Source organism: Pelecanus crispus, chromosome 15 (genome assembly GCF_030463565.1).
Source record: "Pelecanus crispus isolate bPelCri1 chromosome 15, bPelCri1.pri, whole genome shotgun sequence".
In the NCBI taxonomy this organism is placed as follows: domain Eukaryota; kingdom Metazoa; phylum Chordata; class Aves; order Pelecaniformes; family Pelecanidae; genus Pelecanus; species Pelecanus crispus.
This window is the reverse complement of record NC_134657.1, coordinates 9,703,765-9,724,456: the sequence shown is the minus strand read 5'-3', so window position 1 is coordinate 9,724,456 and position 20,692 is coordinate 9,703,765. Positions and strand designations below refer to the sequence as shown.

The following is a 20,692-nucleotide window of genomic DNA, read 5'->3' as shown; positions in this document are numbered from 1 at the left end:
CATCCATCCCAGTCCCTGACGTTTAGCTCGTGCCTGTCTGTAATTCACCTCCGTGGAAAAGCCATTTTGGTACCCAGCGTCCCATCCGCGGCGGGAGAGGCGTCCGGCCACCCCGGCCGGGGGAGCCACCCCGCTGGGGTCCGACGTCGCAACGGAAGCGCGAGCGGGGGGCAGGGAGAGAGCGGCCGCTCGCGGGCAGGGCGCGATGGGCAGGGGGTGGTGGACACGGGAGGGGCGCGGGGGGAGCGCGGTACGTACCAGGAAACAGCCCGATGGCGTCTGCCCTGCCCCCAGAAGTCAAACAGGCTTCGGCCAGTCAGCAGGAGATTTCAAACCATTTCTCAGACACAAAGGCCACGGGAATAAGATGCCGGTCAGAAGAAGAGGGTCTGCAGCGAGCAGAAAAAGGGGCTTGCACGTGCTGGCTTGTAATACACAAGGAGCAAGCCGAGGTGGCCTGCTGCAAAAATCAGCTTTTTTAGAGGGGGAAAAAAAATATCTCTGAAGTAATGCTTTGAATGGGCTTATTGGCCTTGGAAACCAGGCTGGCGCAAAGCAGAGAAATAAGAAGAAAAAGATGGACTGCAATATCAAACTTTACCCCTGTGCACGAGCACCTTTTAACGCAGCCAATTGCTCGGGGGATATCTGCCCCCAAAGGGCAGCAGGGCATCTCCTACCTGCCACCTCCCCGTCCCTCTGTCCCAGCCACCCAACGGCAGCGCCGCCCCGCGCCGCGGGGTCTGCCGTGCCCATCGCCCGCGCAGGGCTCGCCGGGCTGCCTGGAAACGCACCGAGGCCAAGAGGCTCCCAGAAAGCATCACCTGAGGGCAGAAAAGCAACGAACCCCTTCCAGCCAGAACAAGGGCACCCCTGCGTCGCTTGGCTGGGTTCGCGTCAAAATCAGCGCGCGCGTACGTTGAATGAAATGGTTTGAAAATCCCTGCCGATTCTCTGCCTTGCAAGAGCTGAGGAAACCCTGAAAAACGCGAGGTAGCAAAGCCCCATGCGCGCGCAGAAACGATGGTTAGAAAGACGCCTATTAAGCTGTTGGCTTGCGGGCTGCCGCCCTTCGTGCAGCAGACATCGGCTGCGGGCGGCATGCACGCCGCGGTCCAGCCAGGCTGCGTGGAGCACGAGTCGCTCCTTTTCTCCCTCCAAACGCTCCTCCTGATTTTTCCTCTAGCTTTGACGGGGATCATGCATTTAATGCTTGGTGAACCGCAGCAGCGCCCAGTGAAAGGGCTGTGGGAGCCAGCCCGGGGCGCGGGGAGAGGCCACGCACCCAGCCCTCCCTCCCCGCGCAGGCACGGGGCGTGCAGAGCCAGGGCTCGCATCTTTCGCACCGCGCCGCCAGCTGCCCTTCAGCCCCCTTGTTAACGCGTCATTATTTCACGCCAGCCAAACGGTTCATTTGGCTCCCGCCGCCCGCTCCTCCGCTAATCGCCCCGCTCGTTCACAACCCGGCGGCTCTTTTGATGCCGCTTAGGAGACAGCACGAATGCTGGAAGATGGATCCAGTGGCATTTACGTGCTGGCGGCAGCCGCCGGGAACTGAAAAATGTGCAGTGCCCACCGCTGCCAGGGCTTGCCGAGCCGACTGTCCTCGTCGGGGGGATGAGAGGTCCTGCGGCCGTGCCGGCGCTGAGCTACGGGGCGGGCGAGCGTTGCGGCAGCTGGGGGAGCCGGAGGAAGGCAGCTCCACCACGTGCTCCCAGGGCCTCTCCCGGAGGAAGAGAGGAGCAGCGGAGCCCCGGCGCGGGACAGCACAGCCCAACCTGGGACAGCAGACCCCAACCCACAGGGAAACCGCGCCGGCCGCCTCACCTGTTTCCATTGAAGGTTGTTTTATAATCCCCGGGCGAGTGCAACGCCTCCTCCGCATAGACGGGCACGGGGGTCCGGACGCACTCGTGGGAGCACTGCAGCGTCTCGTTGTAGGCGGTGAAGATGTCGAGGGTGCTGGGCACGCGGGCGGGGGCGAAGTCGGTCAGGTTCTGGCAGCTTTCCTCCTGCTGGTCCAGCTTGCGCTGGTGGCTGTTGCGCCGCGGGCGCCCGCTCTGCGCGCAGCTGGGGCGGCGGGGGAGAGAAGAAGGGACACGACGCACCGCGCGTCGCTGACGCTCGGCAGGGGAACGCGCGCTATCGGCCATTCATTATACATCGCGCAACGGTAGATCAGAATTCAGGCACTTTGGAAAGATCAGCCCCAATCAAGCAGTCATTTGGCGTGCCTTCTTTTTTTTTTTAAGGATCAAATTTAAATTTTAGATACACGCTTTTTACCACCAGAGGAATTACTTAGCAAGTCATCCGTTTATACCTGCAGGAAACGAAAGCCTTTTCATAAGCGAAAAGACATAGGTGAGAACAATGAAGTTAAACGCTTTCCTTTTGGGAGGCACCTAAAGGTTTTAGCTTATCGGGATAAATAAGCTCAGAAACGGGTCTGGCATGGCAGACGCGCTCCGCCGCGGCCGCGGGACGGCTGGCGGGGCAGCCCTGCTCCCCGGTGACTCCACCGGCTCCACCGGGATCCCGTGGCCGTGCAACACTTCTGGTTCGGTACGTGCGAAACAAGGAGAACGCCAGCTAGCAGGAGCCTGCCCCAGACCAGGCTGTTCCTGTTTAAGGCTCTAGTTGCTGATTTAATTAAGATGTCACTTTTTTCCAAACAGGACCGGCAGTGCCTATCGTAATACTGGAGTTTTGGAAGATCGCAACTCCGAGGGCAGCAGGAGCCGGGGATGCCGGCGCTGCCGGGGGTGCCGGCGCTGCCGGCGCTGCCAGCACTGCCTGCACTGCCTGCACTGGGAGACCTGTGGGGCCAGGAGCATGAGGCTCGCCCGGGAGCAGCCCCGGCCGCGGCAGCATCTGCCAGCAGCGGGGCACAGCCTGCTCTGCACCGGCTGACGCAACCAAAAGAGACAGCCGCTAAAATAACCCCCAGCTCCAGCGCGGCACGGTCGCAGGAGGAGTAACGACAAGAAGGGCGCGTGCCTGGCGCACAGCCGTCGCTCACCCGTCCTGCCCGAGGGGGACGAGCGCCAGCTGAAGGACAGGGGCACAGACCGCGTCCCGTTCCAGGCCGGGGACTAAGCGTGCGATCTGGGTCAGCTCCGCCGCGGAGCCTGCGGCCAGCGCGCGGCCGGCCCTCGCCCGCACCGGCAGCGCCGGAGGTAGCCCAGCAAACCAAAGCGGTTTGGCAAAGGTCAGAGCTGAGCAGACTCCTCGGGGCGCTGCTTTTCTGCCCGGGACGCGTCTGCCTGCTGACTGCGCTCCCCTGCAGGTATTCTCCGGTGATTTCACTTATTGCAAACAATGTCTATTCTACACTGATAGCTGTCTTTATTTTTTTTTTTTTCCCCTTTTTGGCTTCAGCATTAGGTTACTCGAGCTGTTCTGCCAAGCTGTGGTCAGCCGGATCAATGATATGTGCTACGCCTAGGGAAGTTTAGTAAAGCAAATCCTGCCTTAGATCCAAAACTGAGCATCACCGGCTGCGCTCCCCACGCCTGCCCGCAGGCCCGCTCCCAGCAAAGCAAACTTGTCTGCGGGGTAACTCAGCGCTCTCGGCCAGCTGCAACGCTTCGTTAAAGCTCTGCTGAGATTAAGATGCCTGCGTAGCCCTGCAAAAGGGTTTTCCTCTAATCCTGGGAAGTGAGCGGGCTTCTTGTGGCCAGCAGGAGCAGGGAGGTGATTGTGCCCCTGTGCTCGGCGCTGGTGAGGCCGCACCTGGAATGCTGTGTCCAGTTTTGGGCCCCTCAGCACAAGAAGGACATTGGGGTGCTGGAGCGTGTCCAGAGAAGGGCAGCGGAGCTGGGGCAGGGTCTGGAGCACAGGGCTGGTGGGGAGCGGCTGAGGGAGCTGGGGGTGTTCAGCCTGGAGAAGAGGAGGCTGAGGGGAGACCTCATCGCTCTGCAGCTCCTGACAGGAGGGGGCAGGGAGGGGGTGTTGGGCTCTGCTCCCAAGGAACAAGCGATAGGACGAGAGGAAATGGGCTCAAGCTGCGCCAGGGGAGGTTTAGGTTGGAAATTAGGAAAAATTTCTTTACGGAAAGGGTGGTCAAGCATTGGAACAGGCTGCCCAGAGAGGTGGGGGAGTCCCCATCCCTGGAAGTGTTCAAAGAACGGGCAGAGGCGGCACTTGGGGACATGGTTCAGTCTGGTCTGCCCTTGATTGGCTTAGAGTGGGCTTGGTAGTGTAGGTTAATGGTTGGACTGGGTGATCTTAAAGGGCTTTTCCAACCTAAATGATTCTATGATTCTATGATTCTTCATCAACCTGGTTTTCTAATTTCCTCCTGGGCACAGGAACTGATCTGCCGCAGCACCCGCGGAGAGCTCGGGTGGGCAGGAGGTGGCCGGGCTGGAGGAGACCGCCGGAGGAGAGACCGGCGGCCGAGTGCGGCAGCACCGCGCGGCAGCTCTCCCACCGGCCCAGAGCTGCAGCCGCATCGCCACGCCAGCAACGCTGACCTCAAAGTAGGCCAGTTTCCCTGGGAAAATAGGTAAAGCCACGAGCGCCTGAAGCGAAAAGCTAACCTATTTTGCCATACGCCCAGCCATGCCGAGAGAATAAACGGGAGCAAATTAAGCCGGAGGAGCGCACGAGCGCTCCGGGGGATGGGGCGCGCTTCAAACGGGCGGCATCCGAGGGGCTCAGGGACGCCCTGCGGTCCCAGGAGTCATAAGGAAGGTCAGAAAACGCAATCGTTGCTTGCTGAGCCAGGCTGGCGTCTGAAGGAGCAGCAGCAAAGCTGCTCAAGCCAGGCGGCAGAGGAGATGCCACCCAGCGCGGGGCAGGTCCCGGCGCCCTTGCAGGGACACCCGCAAGGCATCACGTTGCAGCGAGGCGATCCCGAGCGGCGATGAGCACGTGTCCCGCGTGGGACTCAGCCACCCGACCCCGGCCACGTGCTGGTCCCCAAAGCCGCCCAGTGCGCGGTGAGAGGCGGCGGAGCCGCAGGGGCACAGATGAACCCAGGTGTCTCAACCCCCTTTGGAGGTTTCAGTATAAAAAACCCCCGTTTTCTCCCACGACGCCTTTCCAAAGCCATCCCGGCGGATGCCACGGGCTTTAGCGCTCGCAGCTGGAAGGGCACCCCCGTCCCCACCCGGTCCCTGTCCCTGCGCCACCCCCCCACGCCAAAGAGACCCAGGAGGGACCTTACCAATTTTTTAAGACAAGAGTTGTTATCAGAGCGGCTATGACCATGATGAGGGACACGGTAATAGTGATTATCTGATGAACCGCCAGACCTGCGGAGAAAAGAAACGAGAGAGAGTGGGGTCGGGAGCCGAGGGGCAGCGGCGAGCAAAGCCCCCCGCCGCGCCCAGAGCCCCCCGTCGCCTCCCCCCGAGCCCTTCCCCGGCACGGGGCTGCACGCAGCCCCCGGCAGCGGCGCCGCAATCCTCTCCCCTGCCTTAGATAAAATAATCTTTAAGCCAGGCTTCTCATTTCCTATCCTCTCAAGTATGTTCCTTGTCAGCCCGAATTAGGCACGAAGAACGGAAGAGATGTGAAGCCGTATCCCCTCCGGGACGGAAAGGGAAACTTGAGCGCAGCCTTGCAGCGGGTGCAGGATTAACCAGAGATAATAATTACTGCACTAACTGCTGTTCACGTAGAAGGTCGGATGGGCTCATTTTCTCCTAATTCACCTTACACAGGGTATAATTTTGGCTCGTGTATCGTTCCTAATGAGCAGTTTGGAAACAAAAGCATCTCAATGTACAGTATGTTTGTGATTTTGTGCTGCTTTACAGTTGCAATTTCGTAATGAAATGATTTTCCTGGCTGCAGCCCAAGGATGTGCTATTTTTCACAAACAGATGTTGCAGCTCCTGATGGATGGTATTTTTAATAAATAAGTAAGTGTTAGCATGGCAGGAAAACAAGCAGTTATATATATATATGTGTGCGTGCATCTGTGCAGTACATGCGTAGCGCTCCCGGCTCGTGCGGGCACGCGTGGCAAGGAAATCATCATCGCTGCTGCTTCCCACGCAAGAGCGTGCGGGCTCCCAGCTGGCTGCCCGAAGGCAGGGACGGTTTCCGTGCAGGGGCTGCGGCTTGGCCGGAGCCGGGGATGCCGGTGGGGCTGCCCCGGCTGCAGACCGGGAAGGAGGTGGGCAGACAGCAGCCTGCCTGCCTGGCCGTGGGTCTCGGCAGCAAACCGGCCGCAGCGGCTCTTCCAGCGCCGGCAGCCGTACGCACACACACCCCTTCCCCGGCAAAAGCGGCGTGCGTCCCCTCCTTGGAGGGTGGAAAACCCTCCCGGGAGAAACGCGTCGGGGGCGGCGTGCCCACGCTGCAGCCCAGAGCGCTGCTCTCCGCAGGGACCTTGCGCAGAGCATCCCCATGCTCCCACGGGAATGCCGCCCAGGGCTCTCCCACAGGAACGCCGCCCAGGGCTCTCCCACGCTCCCAAGCAGCGGATTTGGGGCCATGCCGCGGCTCCCCAGCTTTCGGCCCAGCATACCCCACCCTCAGGGCAGGCTTGCAGAGACTCTGAGCAGCGGCCCAAGCACCAGGCTGGGTAATTAGGCCAGACGAGATTTATCAGTGGTATTTTAAGCCACGGATCACGCTTGCTGCTCCGCTGCCTTCTCTCAAAGGACAAAAGTTTTGACTCCCTTGAAATTTGTTATCTCACCTCCCCCTGCTCATCCCCGTGCCCCAGGGGTTTTGGGTCCCTGCCTGCACGCCCACACTGCCAACAAAACTCATCAAGGTCGAAAAGCCACTCGAGCTTAGCCGGACTCCCAGGGCAAAGCTGCCACCTCCCAGGCGTGCAAGCGCTCGACACCTCCCCAGCCCACGCACCTCCAAAGAACGCCTAATCCCCCAGAAACACGACGGAGAATGCTTCTGGCCTGGGGAAGAGCGGGAGAAAAGCCGCGCAAGGCTGCCGCGACCCACGAGGGCTCCCGAGGGGAGATGGGAACTGCTCTGAGCGGGTGCACGAAGAGATGCACGAAGAGATGCGAGTCACCTTTCGAAGGCCACCTCCGGCATGCAGCACAGCAGCCTCCCAGCTTTTGGGAGCACAAGTGTGCATCACGCCACGGCTCCGGGGGCTACCCCGGCTTTCCTTAGCCCTGCCGACGGGCTTCTGCACCGTGCCTCGCCACCTGAGCATCCTCGCCGGAGACCCACCATCAACTCGTCCTTGTCGGCGTTACCCTGCCGCCCACGCCGCAGGACCCAGGCTTTGCCGCTGGCCGCCCCGGGAAGGAGGCACGGATCCCTGCTTGGGATGCGGAGACCCATAAAACCCCAGATTTTGAGCAACGAGGCCAGCCAGCAGCGGCACCTTTTTAGGAAGCGCTGCGGACTCTGCTGCCAGGACGCATCCCGGGTGTAAATCAAATGCTCAGAAATGTGAGTCTTGACAGTTTAATACAACGAAACCAAGGCCACCTTTGGCGAGCCTGATTCACCAAAACACGCCCAGTGCCCAGCACTCGGGCGGCAATCGCTCTCCGGGAAGGCTTCGCTCCCAGCCCCGGAGCTGGCGTGCCGGCGGGGCGGGCAGCAGCCAGCAACCGACAGCGGCTGCCGGGGAGTGAGCTGCTCGGCAGGACAGGCGCGACGGGGAGGGGAGGGATGGCCTGGCACCCGCCCCGGAGACCGCAGAGCTCCAGCATCTGGCGGAGCAAAAGCACTCGCCTCCAAAATAAAAGCAGAAGGGTTTCTGGAAGGAAGCACGCACCCGGCATCTTCTAGCGCTTATTCCACTTTGCTGGCGGATGCACTATGGAGGAGATCTGGGAGAAGAGCAGCAGAAAAGAGCAGGGGGCCCGACTGGATTTAAGGACAGGACATGGTCCGGAGTGGGAGGCAGCGGCAGATGTCAGCTGCACCACGGACATCGCTGGCGACGGGGTTTTCTAGAGGCAGGGCCAAGGAGAAATGACTTTGCCAAGGCCAACGCTGCCGAAATGCCGGCTCTTTGGATCCTGGCGGGGTCCCAGTGCCGAGCCAGCAGAAGGCAAGAGCCCACCAAAACTTGGGGAGGTGCAGAATGCTGCGAATCCCCCATACTTTGGGGTTCTTCCTCTGCTCCCCAGGGCTGCAAGCCGCACATTCCCTCCCTGGGGAGCCGTCGGACGGACAGACGGCTGCTTGCCAGCCCCCGCGCCCTGGCGAAGCCGAGCGCAGCAGGATGGGATGCGGCAGGGTTATTTTTCTCCCTCGACTCAAGCACCTATTTTGCAAATGACCCATTTCCTCCGTTTACTCCCAATTACGCTTCAATTGGTTCAGACACGCTGTGACAAGGCTCCTCCGGAGAACGGCTGGCACGAGCAGCTGCCAGAACAAAGAGCGGGTCAGGGGAAGCGAACGCGAGGGCTGGGGACGGTGGTGGCAGAGCACGGGGGGAACCGGCTCCGGCTCTGGAGGGGTCCGACACTGGGGAGCAGCTGCTGGGGGCTTCGTGCCCTCGAGGAGGAGACCCGGCAGGGCCTCGCAGAACCCGCTCGTGGCTCCGCAGGCTGCAGGGACTCCGAACCGAAAACCAACACCCGCGGGGACACCGTTCCCGGTGGGCAGGATCGTTTCGGGTCCCCGGAGGATGGTCACGACGGGGGCCGTGTCCCGACAGACCCGAGGAGCACAGCCGGCGGCTCCCAGCCCCCAGTTCACGCCCGCCCCGGTGCTTCCGTGCTCCCGCGTGTGCCGGGTCAGGAGCGACGCCCGCCCCGGCGCAGCCAGCCCAGCCGTATCCTTCGCAGCAATCTTGGAGCAGCTCCCAGTGGGACACTGCCGAAAAAGATAAAAGGAAAGACTCTAAAAATAAAATAAAAACAGCCCAGTGCCCGATTCCTTTGAAAACAGAAGCGGCGTCGGAAATGAGACCTTCTGCAAAGATGGGAGCCGAGGCGGAGGCGGCAGGGACACGGGAGAGCCTAACGATGCAATTAATCCTTGCACTTACGTAACGGGAAAGGCGCAGGCAGAACAGATTGCGGGTGGCTGAGCACTGGGAAGGATGGCAGCTCTTCGGAGCAGGACGCATGGATTTTAAGAAGGGCTGGATAATTTTAGACTCCATCACACACAGAAGTTGCCATATGTACCGGCACAGAACAAGGTTCCTTTGCATCGCATATTAATCCTGCACTAGAGCCCGGGGGGATTTCAATGGGACGGGAAATGTTCTTCCCAACAGCGTTAACCACGGCAGCGATGGGAAGAGGGAAAGGGGCCGGATGGGTAACTGGGATGATTCCCTGGGAAGCCCTCTAGCAATACCCACTGCAATAAAGACCAATAGGTCTTTATTCTTACTTTGCAAATATATCAGATCCTTCCCTCTAGGCCTTCAAAGAAAGCGCAAAATCGAACAGAAATATCCAATCTGCAAGAGAAGGTGTTAATGGACGGGGCATCCCGGGAGAGGGGAACATCCCGGAGGAGACACCGCCGGGGGACGAGGCGAGAGGGAAGAGCGAGGTGGCTGCGAAGAGCGAAGCATTGTTTCAAACGTGGCCCTAGGAGCCCAATCTGTCTGGAGGAAAGGGACCTGGAGGATAAAATCAATAGCTCATAAAGCAAAATTACCCTCCTCCTCTGGTGTGAGAAGCCTTCTGGCGCGCGCGTAACTCACAGTGAAAGCCTGCGCCCCCAGAACGCGGGGCCGGCTGCAGGAGAGAGCCTGGCAGCGGGAATTATGGTGGCTCGGTTTTGTTCGCTCCTCTCCATGGCAAACACTTCAAATGGCAAAGCTCCGATCCCAGCGAGTTACAGAGCCCGGCGGTCATTTAATTACGCGTTAATAGCCGGTGAAGAAACAAGCTGCAGGAAGGGCAGGGGCTGGCGCGGGATCGGGGAGGGACGCCGGCGAGCTGCCGCCCTGTCCGGTGCCGGCCGCGGCAGCCGTAAATGCCTCATCTCGGCGAGGGGGCTGCGAGCGGTTCCCTCTTACAAGGCTTTTACTAGGCAATTTGACGCAGTGACCATTTAACTCGAGGGTAATTACAGGAGAAGTATTTAATGGAATTGAAAGCGTGTCCAAACCCCTGCGCTTCTGCTAGTGCAGCAGAATTTAATGTGTCGCCTGCCAGGAGGGAAAGCTCTTCAAAGGCGCTCTTTGAACCCTTGGAAACACTGAAATATTGCTGGGTTTTTCCACTCTCGCACTGTCCGAGCACACTCCGCTCTCGCCGGGGACTTCTCGTCCCCTCCGGCGGTGGGAGACCCAGCCTCGGCATCCCCGCGGGCAGCAGCCCGGCATCAACCCGCAAAACGCAACTCCAAATTCCCCACGTCCCGAGGAAAAAAACCCATCTTCTCAAAGCAAGCAAACGCCAGGGCTTTTTTTTTTTTTTTTAATGCGTTATTTTAAAGGCCATATATTTGCCACCAAGATGAAAGCGCTGAGTTTTGGCCTTTCCGGCCACCTTTTGAAACGGCTCCCGGACAGCTCTGCATCAACAGAATTAATTCCGGGAGAAAATCCATTCGAGACTAATGTCTTGCTACTGCAGGAGTGCGCAACGGCAGCGAACAGGAGATATAAGCTCTTAATTAAAAACAAAGAGAACCTCTATCCCCCAAGGCCTTCACTTCAACAGCTCTGGTTAGGGAGACCATATTTTTCATTTTCCCAATAAAAACAGCTACGAGCCGCAACTCTTTGAAGACCCTCGTCAAGGCCTCTCAGCTGCATAAAATTAAAAAAGGAAAAAACAGCTCCGTTCCATTTTTGCAGAGCATAATCTTGAGTTACCGTTAGTGGCAGAAAAACAACAGATGCTCCGAATACCTGCGACGCCCCAGCCGGGAGGGCTGCAGCGAGCAGCAAAGCCCCTTCCCGCGCACGTGCCGTGCGGATCGCTCCCTTGCTCCTCCCCTCTCTGCCTCAGCCTTCCCGCAACTCCCGATTTAAGTCGGAACGCCGAAAGAGGGTAAATCTCCTAAAGAAGCCAGGGCCGGGTCTGCCGGCACGTGGCGGGGAGCAGGGCAGGCCCGTCGGCACCGTGGGGGTGAGCCAGAGACACGTCCTTGATTCCGGCAGGATTTCCACGTGCACGGCCAGGCCCTAACGCCTCTCCCTCTCGCTCCTCAACCCAAGCATCGCAGGAAAGACCATCAGCCCAAATGGGCTCCCAGTAACGACCGTCGAAAAGCAACTGGCTCCCGGAGCGGCTGAATAGCTTATAGGGAGGGAAACGATGGAAATGCAGATGGAATCGGTGCCGTGGCAATTGTTGCTGGCCAAAATAACCTTCTAAGGAACTTCCACGGTGAGCATCGCAGCCGCGCAGAAGCCAACAACCGGAGCTGTCGCCACCGCCTCCGCCCTGCCCCGTGCTCGGCTCGGCGCGCGTCCGGCAGCCGGTCACGCCGCGTCCCCCAGCCCGACGGACACGCCAGTACCTGCTGCCCGCAACGGCCATACCAGCGAAGGGTTCCTCTCAGGTGGCTTAGCCACCATCCACGGCACTTGGCCTGGCTCCCTGCCTGCACCCCAAAATACAGCTGGAAGAGGCACGTCAGCCTGGAATGGGGAACGGCCGGGCTGACGGGCTCCGCGGAGCCTCCCCGGTCGGCAGCAGCTGAGCATCGGGTACCGCATCTCCGGGGAGCGGAGTGGGCAACGCGAGACGGCAGCCACCGGCGAGGATCCGCTCCACGCCAGTCAATCAGGCACAGGAGCCTGGCAGCTGGCCGGCTGCCCGTGCCGGGCATCGTCCCCAGCTGCCTTTGGATGTGGGGACATCGGTGCCGGCGGCTGCCCCAGGAGGGGCTCTCTCTGAAGCGGGGTCTTCTCGCGGGGCTCGGCATCCCGTCCTCATCCCCACCACGAGTCTCCTTCCTCCGCTCTTGCACGCCACGGGCGCCGGGACGCCTCCGCCTCCTCCCAGGCATCGCGGAGAGGCTGGGGAAAACCGGCTGGACTTGAGGCATTACAGCTTCCCCAGCCATCAGAAAACCCATCTGATCCCCAAAAGCCTCATCTAGCCGATAAAACCGCTTTCGGACAGAAAAATTCAATCGGGAGCGTTGCGTGGCCGTTGTGCCGCAGCCACAAATGGCCTTTCCCGGGGGGATCGGTCAGCCTTTGCCATAACACAAACCCTACTGCCGTTTAACAGCTTGTAAGAGGAATAATTTACAAAACTCACGAGGGTTAGATGCAGGGGAGGAGATACGGCAGGAGTCGTCTTGGAAAAGCTTGTTCTGGGGCAGAGCTGGTTCATCTGCTGCCCGACCTGCTGGGAAACCGCCTTGGGGCTGCTCCTCCTGACACCCCTCCTGCCTTCGCAGCAGTTTGTGCAGGCAAAGCCCCTCGGTTTTCCACCTGGTAAATCAGGGCCATCAGCCCCAAAATCCAGCCCAGCGAGCGTTAGTCATCCCAAAGGGAAAATGCAGCTCTTCAGCACAAAAACCCAAGGTTCCTGGAAACCTCCCGGTGTTTTGGGTTGGACTGATGAAAGGAGAATATCCTGCTGCTGCTGTGCAATATTCTTGCCAAGAACAAAGATCCTAGAGGCTTACGCTAAAGACGCTGGGACTTATCTTCTCAGGTGTTACAGCAAGTATCACCGAGCAATAAATATCTCTGAGAGCAGCAGAGGAGAGCTTCTGGCTCATGTAGGCGCACGTGGGCGAAGGCGCACAGGCACACACGACACTGCCAAGCCGGGCGAGAAAGAGAGCCCCTTCTGCTCGCCAGGGAGAGCTCTGCTTACGGCCACGCTCCTTCCTCGCGTCAGCCCTCACCCTCCACTCCTAAGGAAGCCCACCTTCTCACGCAGCCCATGCATGGCCTTACAAAGAATCCTTCGGGAAGCTCCCGGGAAAGGCGTCCGGCGGGCGCTGGCCCAGGAGACGCCGTCTGACCCCCTCGCCTCCTCTCCGGCCCCCGGCCGCACCGGCTCCCCACGCCTTTGCATGGCGGATCAAAGCGGCGGCTCCATCCCAACCGCCCAGGGTCTTCTTTTAAACACATTTTATCTTTAATTAATTCCTTTGAAGCCTTTTGCATCCGCTATCTCCTTGCATCCAGCGCCCCCTCTCCTGCACCCTCTTTTTGAAGGCAGGGTCATCTCCCAGCGGGGAAGCGAACGTCTCTCTATTATTATTTATTCCCGATACGCTCCCGGCCAGCGGCGGGGAGGGAGCAGAGGGCGGGCTGGGGCACGCCACGAGCTCGGCTCCGGCTGCCGGCATGGCGGGTGCCCACGCCAGCACCCACACCTCCACCCCGGAGCACCCCCGGCCGGCAATCCCCCCCACCCCGGGAACGCACCTCAGCACCGGCTCCTTCCCGAGCACGCTGCCTGCCGAGCACGATGCCAAACTGGTTGCGTACAGGCCATCAAATCACTATTAAGAGCGGCAGACGGCACATAAAGTCTTCTGCCTTATAAAGCACTTAAAGGTTTAATTAAAGATGGCTTTATTCTAATAATACTGAGCGCAGAGCCTCAGACAACCCAGCGAGCGCAATTCATGCCTTCGCTCCGACAGCCTCCGATTCATTCTTCTCTTTTCTTCTGTTTTTTAGCTGAGCCCATAGGACAGGAGGATGCTCTGCCTCGGCCGAGGAGCCCAGCCCGCACGGAGAGCGGCCCCGCGGCTGCCCCGGCAAAAGCTGCTTCCAGCCCTTGCCTCCCGCAGCACACTGGAATTTTAATTATTTCTCCCTTTCCGTGCTCCACTGTAAAGCGATTATGACAGCCCCCGAAAAAGGAAGCACGGTTTTGAACAGCGTAAGCATAAACTACACCTGGGTGAACATATTGCGTCCCCATCTGACTGCCATCAGCGCTCTGCCAGGCGCCGGGCGGGCAGAGGTGGCACCGGGACAAACGCCCCTGCGCTGCGGGCTGCCCGGCACGGCGGCACCCACCGCAGCAGCGCGGCACGCACCGGCCGCTCTTTTCTTTCCGGACAGCGCAAGCAATCGCTCGCCTGCCGTTTCTCCTACCTACACGCAGAGCATTTGCTGTTCCAGGGGAATTTTTTTAAGCCTGTTTTTGCTGCTAGTGAGTCACGGAGATGTTGTTTCTCGCTTTTTTCCCCTCTCGCTTCTCCAGCACGGGGGAGCAGGGCGAGAGGAAGATCTAGCTGAGCGGGATTGCTTTAACCGCGAGCGCTGCTGCCTTCGCCGAGGTGCCCCCACCCCGTGCCCCCCCAGGACCCCCACGGTGCCCCGGCATCACCCGGCGCCCGGGAGCGAGTCCCTTTCCGGCAACGCTGTCGTGGTTTAGCCCCAGCCAGCAACTAAGCACCACGCAGAGGGACGCGAGCGCACGGCGCAGGAGGGACACGGGGGGCACGCGGCACCTTCGCTAGCACGACAGCAGCACCCGATCCGACGGCAGCGTGGTCCTGCTCGGCTGCGGGAGCCCTGGGGCGGCTCCGCCGGCTCCCAGCACGGCCCCAGCTCCCTTGGGTGCCCAAGCGGGACCACCCCGACCCCCGGGGCTGCTGCCGGAGAAAGCTGAGGGACCACAGGCTGTGAGAGCAGCATCCCTCCCCGCCCGCCTCGGGCTCCTATCGCGACGCGCGGTGCCTTACAGGATGGCAGGACGGGGATTTTCAATGCTCGCTGAGGCAAATAAAGAGCACAGACGAGTTACCTAATCCTAATTTGCAGCCATATGTTTTTCCCAGCAGAGAACAAACACTTCCAGCCGCTAAAGCTTATATAAGAGAGAGGAGCTGGGCTTGAAAAATGCACGGCCTCGCACAGGCGCACTGCCAGCAAAACCAGCGACGGCACGGCCGGTGCTTTGAGACGCCGTCGGCCGCTGGCTCCCGAAACGCTCGTCCCGAGGCGCTGCAGGGGCGCGGCGCTCCTGGCCGGGAGCTGCCCTGGGCGCCCAGCCCCGGCAGCGGCAGGAAAAGCAGATCGGAAGCTCAGGCACTTTTCAATTTAGGGTGGGTGGGCTGAGATCAAAAAGGTCCTTTAGCCCCGGGAAGGAGTTTATCGCATTCACCGCTCAGGGAAAAGAAGTTAATCAGCAAAAACGCCAATCCTGGAAGAAGCCCCTAACGAGAGCTAAGAGCCGGCAGTTCAAAGCAGCCGGACCCCCGGGAGGCTGCCGGGGACGCGGGGGCTCGGGGCTGCGGCTCTCTGCCGATCTGCTGGCCCGGGGGGGCAGCGGCGGCGATGCACCGGCAGGCACGCGGCAGCGCCGGCAGCTCGTCCTCGCCTAATCGAGGCAGCCGACTCCATCAAGCTACAGCACGTGCCCGGCGCCATCCTCCCACGTGCTGCAAACGGAGCAGGCGGATGCTGCCGCAGCCGGCAACAAGCCCACCGGACCCGGTGCACCCGGACCGGCCGCCGCCGCCGAGCCCGGAGGCACCGACCCACGAGGGCTGGGGGGATAAGGCTGAAGATCTCGTCACGCGTGTCACGCAGCGAGCAGCTCACGCCGGCAGTCGTTATCGATACTCCCTCGCTAATTTATCCAGCTGATTCCAGCGTTTTTTTAAAAGGTGTGTAGGTCGGGAGGGTTTTTTGCCGCTATAAATAACTCCGTTAAGTCAGGAGCAACACTATGGTTGCCTGCCTTCTTTCTGCCACGCAGGGCAGGTGAGATAAATTAATTGGGATTAAGATTAGGCCATAAAATTCTTTTTCGATTTGACTAGAAAATCACTGTGGGCTAAAAGCAGTCGATGCACAGTGAATAAATTCCGTAAACTACACAACGGTATCCCACAGTTTAATACTGGCAATAACAAATAGAATTTGAAATAAATGGGAAGCAGCTTTCCCATCCACGTCCACGCAGCAGACAGCGCTGGGGGAACGCATCGCCGTGCCCGAGCGCCGCGCTAAATGCGATTACGGGAGATGGGCTGTGGATGGATGCCGCTAATGGGAAAACCACAGCACGCTGCTGGAAAACGCCTCGGATAAAAGCGACGGATCAGAGCTGCCGTCTGCCTCCCGAGGGCTCGTGTTTAACGCCACGCGCTTCTCTCCGTCCTGGGCGGTGCTGCCGCCAGGGAGGCTCGTGCCGCAGCGACCCCTCCGCTCCGGGACCCCCCAGCCCCCCCGATTTGCCCGCCGCCGCCCCCGGCAGACCCTACCTGTGCTGTCTCCCAGCCCGCGGGGCGGGCGAGCGTCCTTGCCGCCGCTGCTGTGGCCGGCGGCCGGCTCGGCGGTGCTGGTGCGGCCGGGGCTGCTGCGAGGCGTGTCCCCGGCAGGCGCGGGAGCCGGGGTGCTGGGGGGCTCACGAGGCGGCGTGGTGGCGGCGGTGGCGGCGGCGGTGGTGGTGGTGGTCGCGGCGGCGGTGGTGACGGTGGTGGTGGCGAAGGCGCCGGGCAGCGTGCTGCTCTCCAGGGAGTCCTCCTCGCCCGTGGGGCCCCAGACGATGACCTCGGGCAGCGTCGTGGACCGCCCGTCCCGCGGGGCGAAGCCGCGGCCGCGCAGGTGCCGCCGGCCCCTCCGGGAGCGGGGCCGGCGCGGGGGGCGGCCGGCGGGCAGCGGGGCGGCGGGGGGCGGCCGGCGGGAGCGGGGTCTCTGCGGGGGGGGGCGCGGGGGCGCAGGTCCAAGGGGGGCCGGGGCGCCGCAGCTCCTCCCCGCTCCCCGCGCCCCACAGCGAGCCGCGGGACAGTCTGTGCCGGAGCGCCGGCCGCGGCGAGAGCCTCCCCCCGGCGCCGCTGGCTGGGGGCTGGCAGCTGGCGAGGTCCATGGCTAGGTGGAACATGGCTATTAAAATCCAAGCATGGCTTCCGAGCGGGCAACTTGACCTGCAGACAGACAGCGACCGCGTTAGAAAGGCAGGGGAGCAGCCCCGCGCTCCCTCCAGGCATGGCACGCCCCGGCTCCCCAAGCCCGACACCCGAAACACGCCCCGGCAGCGCAGGAGAGCGGTGCCGCCATCCTGCCCCGGTGCTCCAGCCAGCGCCCCCCAAACCAGCACCGCAGGGCACCCCGCGCCCCCTCCCCACCCTCCGCCCACCGCGAAACCCACCACCAGCAAGGCAGATCAAGGATCCCCATCCGAAGATCCGACTTGGCCGCTTTTCAGCGGATCTGTGAATGCTGTGAATGACTCGAGGATGGGGTTTACCACGAAAAGCCCCAAGAAAGCGGCCAGCACCCGCGTTGCCCAAACTCAGCCGCTTCAGACGAATTATCTAAAGCAGATGGCACAAGCGGAGCGCCGGCAGCGAGAGCCTTTGCTCCGGGGTCTCTAAGTCGCAGGGGTTTCGGGGAGCCGGGCCCTGCTCCCCAGCTTTCCAAGCCAGGGTACGAGGAGCGGTACCGCAGAGGGCGGCGGTATCAGTCCCTCGACGAGCTGAAGCAGAACCCGCGCTCTCGCGTTTGCACGCGTAGCCCAGCTCCTACTGCCCTTCCTCAGCGGCACCGCACCCTCCCCTAAGATGCTGCCCCACGTGAAGCACGGTGTTTCACGGTAAGAAAACGCGCGATACACAAATTCTTCCTGTTCCTTTTTTTTTTTTTTTCCCCAGAAAAAAAAATTATTAGGCCTAAGCCCAAAAATCTTTACTCCATTTTATTCAGCTTTTACACAAGAAAGACTTTTGTCGAACTCAGCAGGAGTTAATGAGAGCTTTATGTGGCTAAATAGACTAATCCTCCGCAGCGCTGCGCCCCGTAAAGTCCTTGGTAGCACTGCAAAATGTGCATCTGGTTGACAGAAGCATTTGTACACTCCCTCCATGCGTGAGCAAATGAAGCTAAAGGAGCTGACCTGGATACTCTCAGGCACAGCCTTTTTCTGCTCAGAGGATCTCTTTTTTTTTTTTTCCTAATTGGGTATTTTTTCAAAACGTAACAGCATTTATTTTGGGGAGGAATAAGGCGACGCAGGGAGAGAGCGCAGAAGGAGAAAGGGAAGAGCTACAAACAGCCAACAGAAACCAAAATAGTTCAGGCTGGGGGAGGAAGGATTTCAAGGCTTCAAAAAACACCGAACCACCCAAAACATGTTGTTGGCGGGTTTTTTTAGAGGCCGGCAGAGCGGTGGCAGTGCCGCGGGGGGCGGCACGAAGAGCATCCCCCACGCGCCATGCACCAGCGGTGCCGCAGGCAACCCCACGTCTCCGCCGGCGAGGAGTCGGGAGCTCAGGCTTCCAGCGAGAGCATTAAACACAGATTCACCTCAGCAACGCCCACACCTGCTCCAGCGGCACGGCAGGCTCGACTGCAGCCTCTGCCCGCCGCCTCTGCCCGCCGCCCTGCCGCCATCCGAAACGTCTCCTTGCAAGGCAGGAGAGGTGCCGGGCAGCTCCCCGGCGCTACAGCCCCGGGACCACCTCTCGCACACCCCAAACCTCCTCCCTGCCCGTCCGGCTCGCCGCGAGGAAGCAGTGCACGAGGCACTTCTATTCGCAGCCGCTGAACGAGGCGAGTGAAGACGTGCCCAGCCCCAACTTGGTGCTCGCTAAATCCCAGCTGCTGCACGGAAGCTTCTGAAAGACAAAACGCCAGTCCTTGGCGCTTGGGAGTGGCAGCTCGCAGGAAAAACAGATTTTTCCCCTCTTCCCATTTCCTCCTGCTTGCTCATGACATTCTCAAGCTGTGGCAATGGCAGCCCCGAGCTTGCGGGGGCTTGCTCCCGAGCGTTCCTGCCTCGCTCCCCTGCAGCATCGGGCAGCCGCGGAGGAAAACGCAACGCGCAACCCCCGGCTTCCCGCCGGCGCACCAGAAGCGCCGTGCCCGAGCACGGCCAGGCAGCGCCGGGTGACACCCGCGGGCAGGGGTGTCCCTCGCTCCTGGCATCGCTCCCCAGGCCAGAGGCTCTGGTGACGGGGCGGGACGCGGCGGGGGACACCCACGGCTCCATACGGGGCAGCACCGGGCAGGCAGAGCCGCCGGCAGCACCGTCCTGCCCCAAGGACGGCACGCTTCACCCTCCCGCCCGCGTTCCTCCGAGCGACTCCGGCCAAGGGGCTGTCACCCAAGGAGCATCCTCCCGGCCACCCCGCCGGCTGGCACGGCCCCAGGAGGTGGCTTTTGGGATGGGAGCAGCGGGCCCGGTTACCTCGGAGGAATTTTGCGTGGCATGCAATCTTTTGAGGGCTTTGCAACAACAGATAAGAGCAAGTGTCCTTCAGCATAAATAGCAGTGTGTAGGAGTTGCCGTTGTCTAGGCAACGCAGCGCGATGTGCTCGGCGGCGGCGGGGATGCGGCAGCGCGTGGCGGGGCCGGCGGCAGCCAGGGACCGTGGGCTCGGCCGCAGGACCGCTCCTGGCACCCCTCCTGCTCCCCCGGCCCCGCTCGAGCACCCTGCCAAAGCTGGCGGTGAGAGACACGCATCCCACGGGCAACCCATGGCGCAGGGCACGTCCAGCCCAGAGGTCCTGCTGCCTTGTATTTGCCCCAGAAAAACGCGCGCCGTCCCACGCGAGCCCACCGCGCCCGAAACGCCGCGCCCGGGGAGTTCCCGGGTCCCTGCCTCCCCATCGCCGCAGCAGGCAGGAGAGCACCCGCTCGCCTCTCGGGACGCGCGAGCAGAACGTCGCCGCTGCTCGGAGGCTGGGAGGACGTTCGAGCTTTGCCGAGACATCAAATGGCACAAACCCCCCTCCAGCTGCGCGAGCTGCACCCCACCGGCCGGCAAGCAGAGGCAAGAGGAACCGTCGCCGCTCCCAGCGCACGGAATAACTCGCCCGCTGCGCTCAGAGGGTGGGTTTCTGTCGTAGGGAAGGGGATAAATCGGTCGGCCGTGCACGTAGCACCCGTATGCCTCGGTTCGGGGGCACGGACCCAGCCCCGGCTGGGGTTATGTGGTGGGTTGGAGGGACGCAGCAGGCAGAGCTGCGAGTACGCTGCTCGCTGAGCCCTCTGGAAATCAGGATTTTGATTATTCGTGACTGCCCCCGTAAGCACACGCACAACTTTGTTTCCATCGCAAGGAGAGATGGGGAGCGTGGGCAATTTTCATGTTATTTCTTTTCCCATCTTGAAGGTGAATGGGAACGTTATCCCAAAACACTTCACAAATTCCAAGAAAAATTCAACAAAACTTTGAAATTGGGTTAAAAAAAAAAAAAAAGAAATGAGCAGCAGAGATATTTGAGAAGATGAAATCCCTTCTTCGCCCTCCTCATCCAAAGCCTTTGCTCCCGCGAACCACAAATCCCCTCCCATGGCTTAATGGATGGAGAGGTGGCCGCATTCTCACACAGTAAGGGAAACTGCTACGAGTATTTACCCGCGCTTCGCGAGAAGTACAAGAGCAGATTTCAAAGAAACTACTCGGATAATTACAGGGATCGCGTACAGTAAGCGCTCCAGGGTTGCTTTGCCGAGCTCAGCCGAGCCAATCTCTGTTTCAGAGGCGATGGAGTTACGGGCGTCAAAGGTGTTTCAGCTGGCGCCGCCGCAGCCTTCCCACCGTTTCAGAACTCTCCCTGGTATGAAAATCCCTTCTCAAATCCTTTCAGGTGCAGCCGTTTGCTTTGAAGAGGAGGAAAGTTGGCACTTAAGAGAGAGATTAATTTCAAGGAGGCTGGAGGACGCGAGCTCGCCGTGCTCTTCGCTGCTCGGGAAGAAGCCGCCGCAGCTCTTTCGCCTCCGGCTCCTCCGGCCTCTCCGCCCCACGGGCAGCAGCAACGCGGCTCTTGCCGCCAGCCCCGCGCGCCTTCAGCTCCTTCTCCACCAGGAAAGCTGGGACAAGTGAATCCCTCCCGCCCCGACAAAGCTTCGCGGACAGGCAGAAGCCCCCGAGCGTTTTGAGGAGC

General features: G+C 60.8%; 1 protein-coding gene across 1 annotated transcript in view; it reads right to left on the bottom strand.

Moving 5' to 3' along the window:
• Positions 1-316: 316 nt before the first annotated feature.
• AJAP1 (adherens junctions associated protein 1) overlaps positions 317-20,692 on the bottom strand; it is a 34,134-nt gene continuing 13,758 nt past the window's right edge. The window contains 5 exon segments of the mRNA XM_075721740.1: positions 317-389; positions 1,828-2,070; positions 5,174-5,261; positions 16,066-16,510; positions 16,512-16,781. Coding sequence (XP_075577855.1) covers positions 317-389; positions 1,828-2,070; positions 5,174-5,261; positions 16,066-16,510; positions 16,512-16,781 — 1,119 coding nt within the window.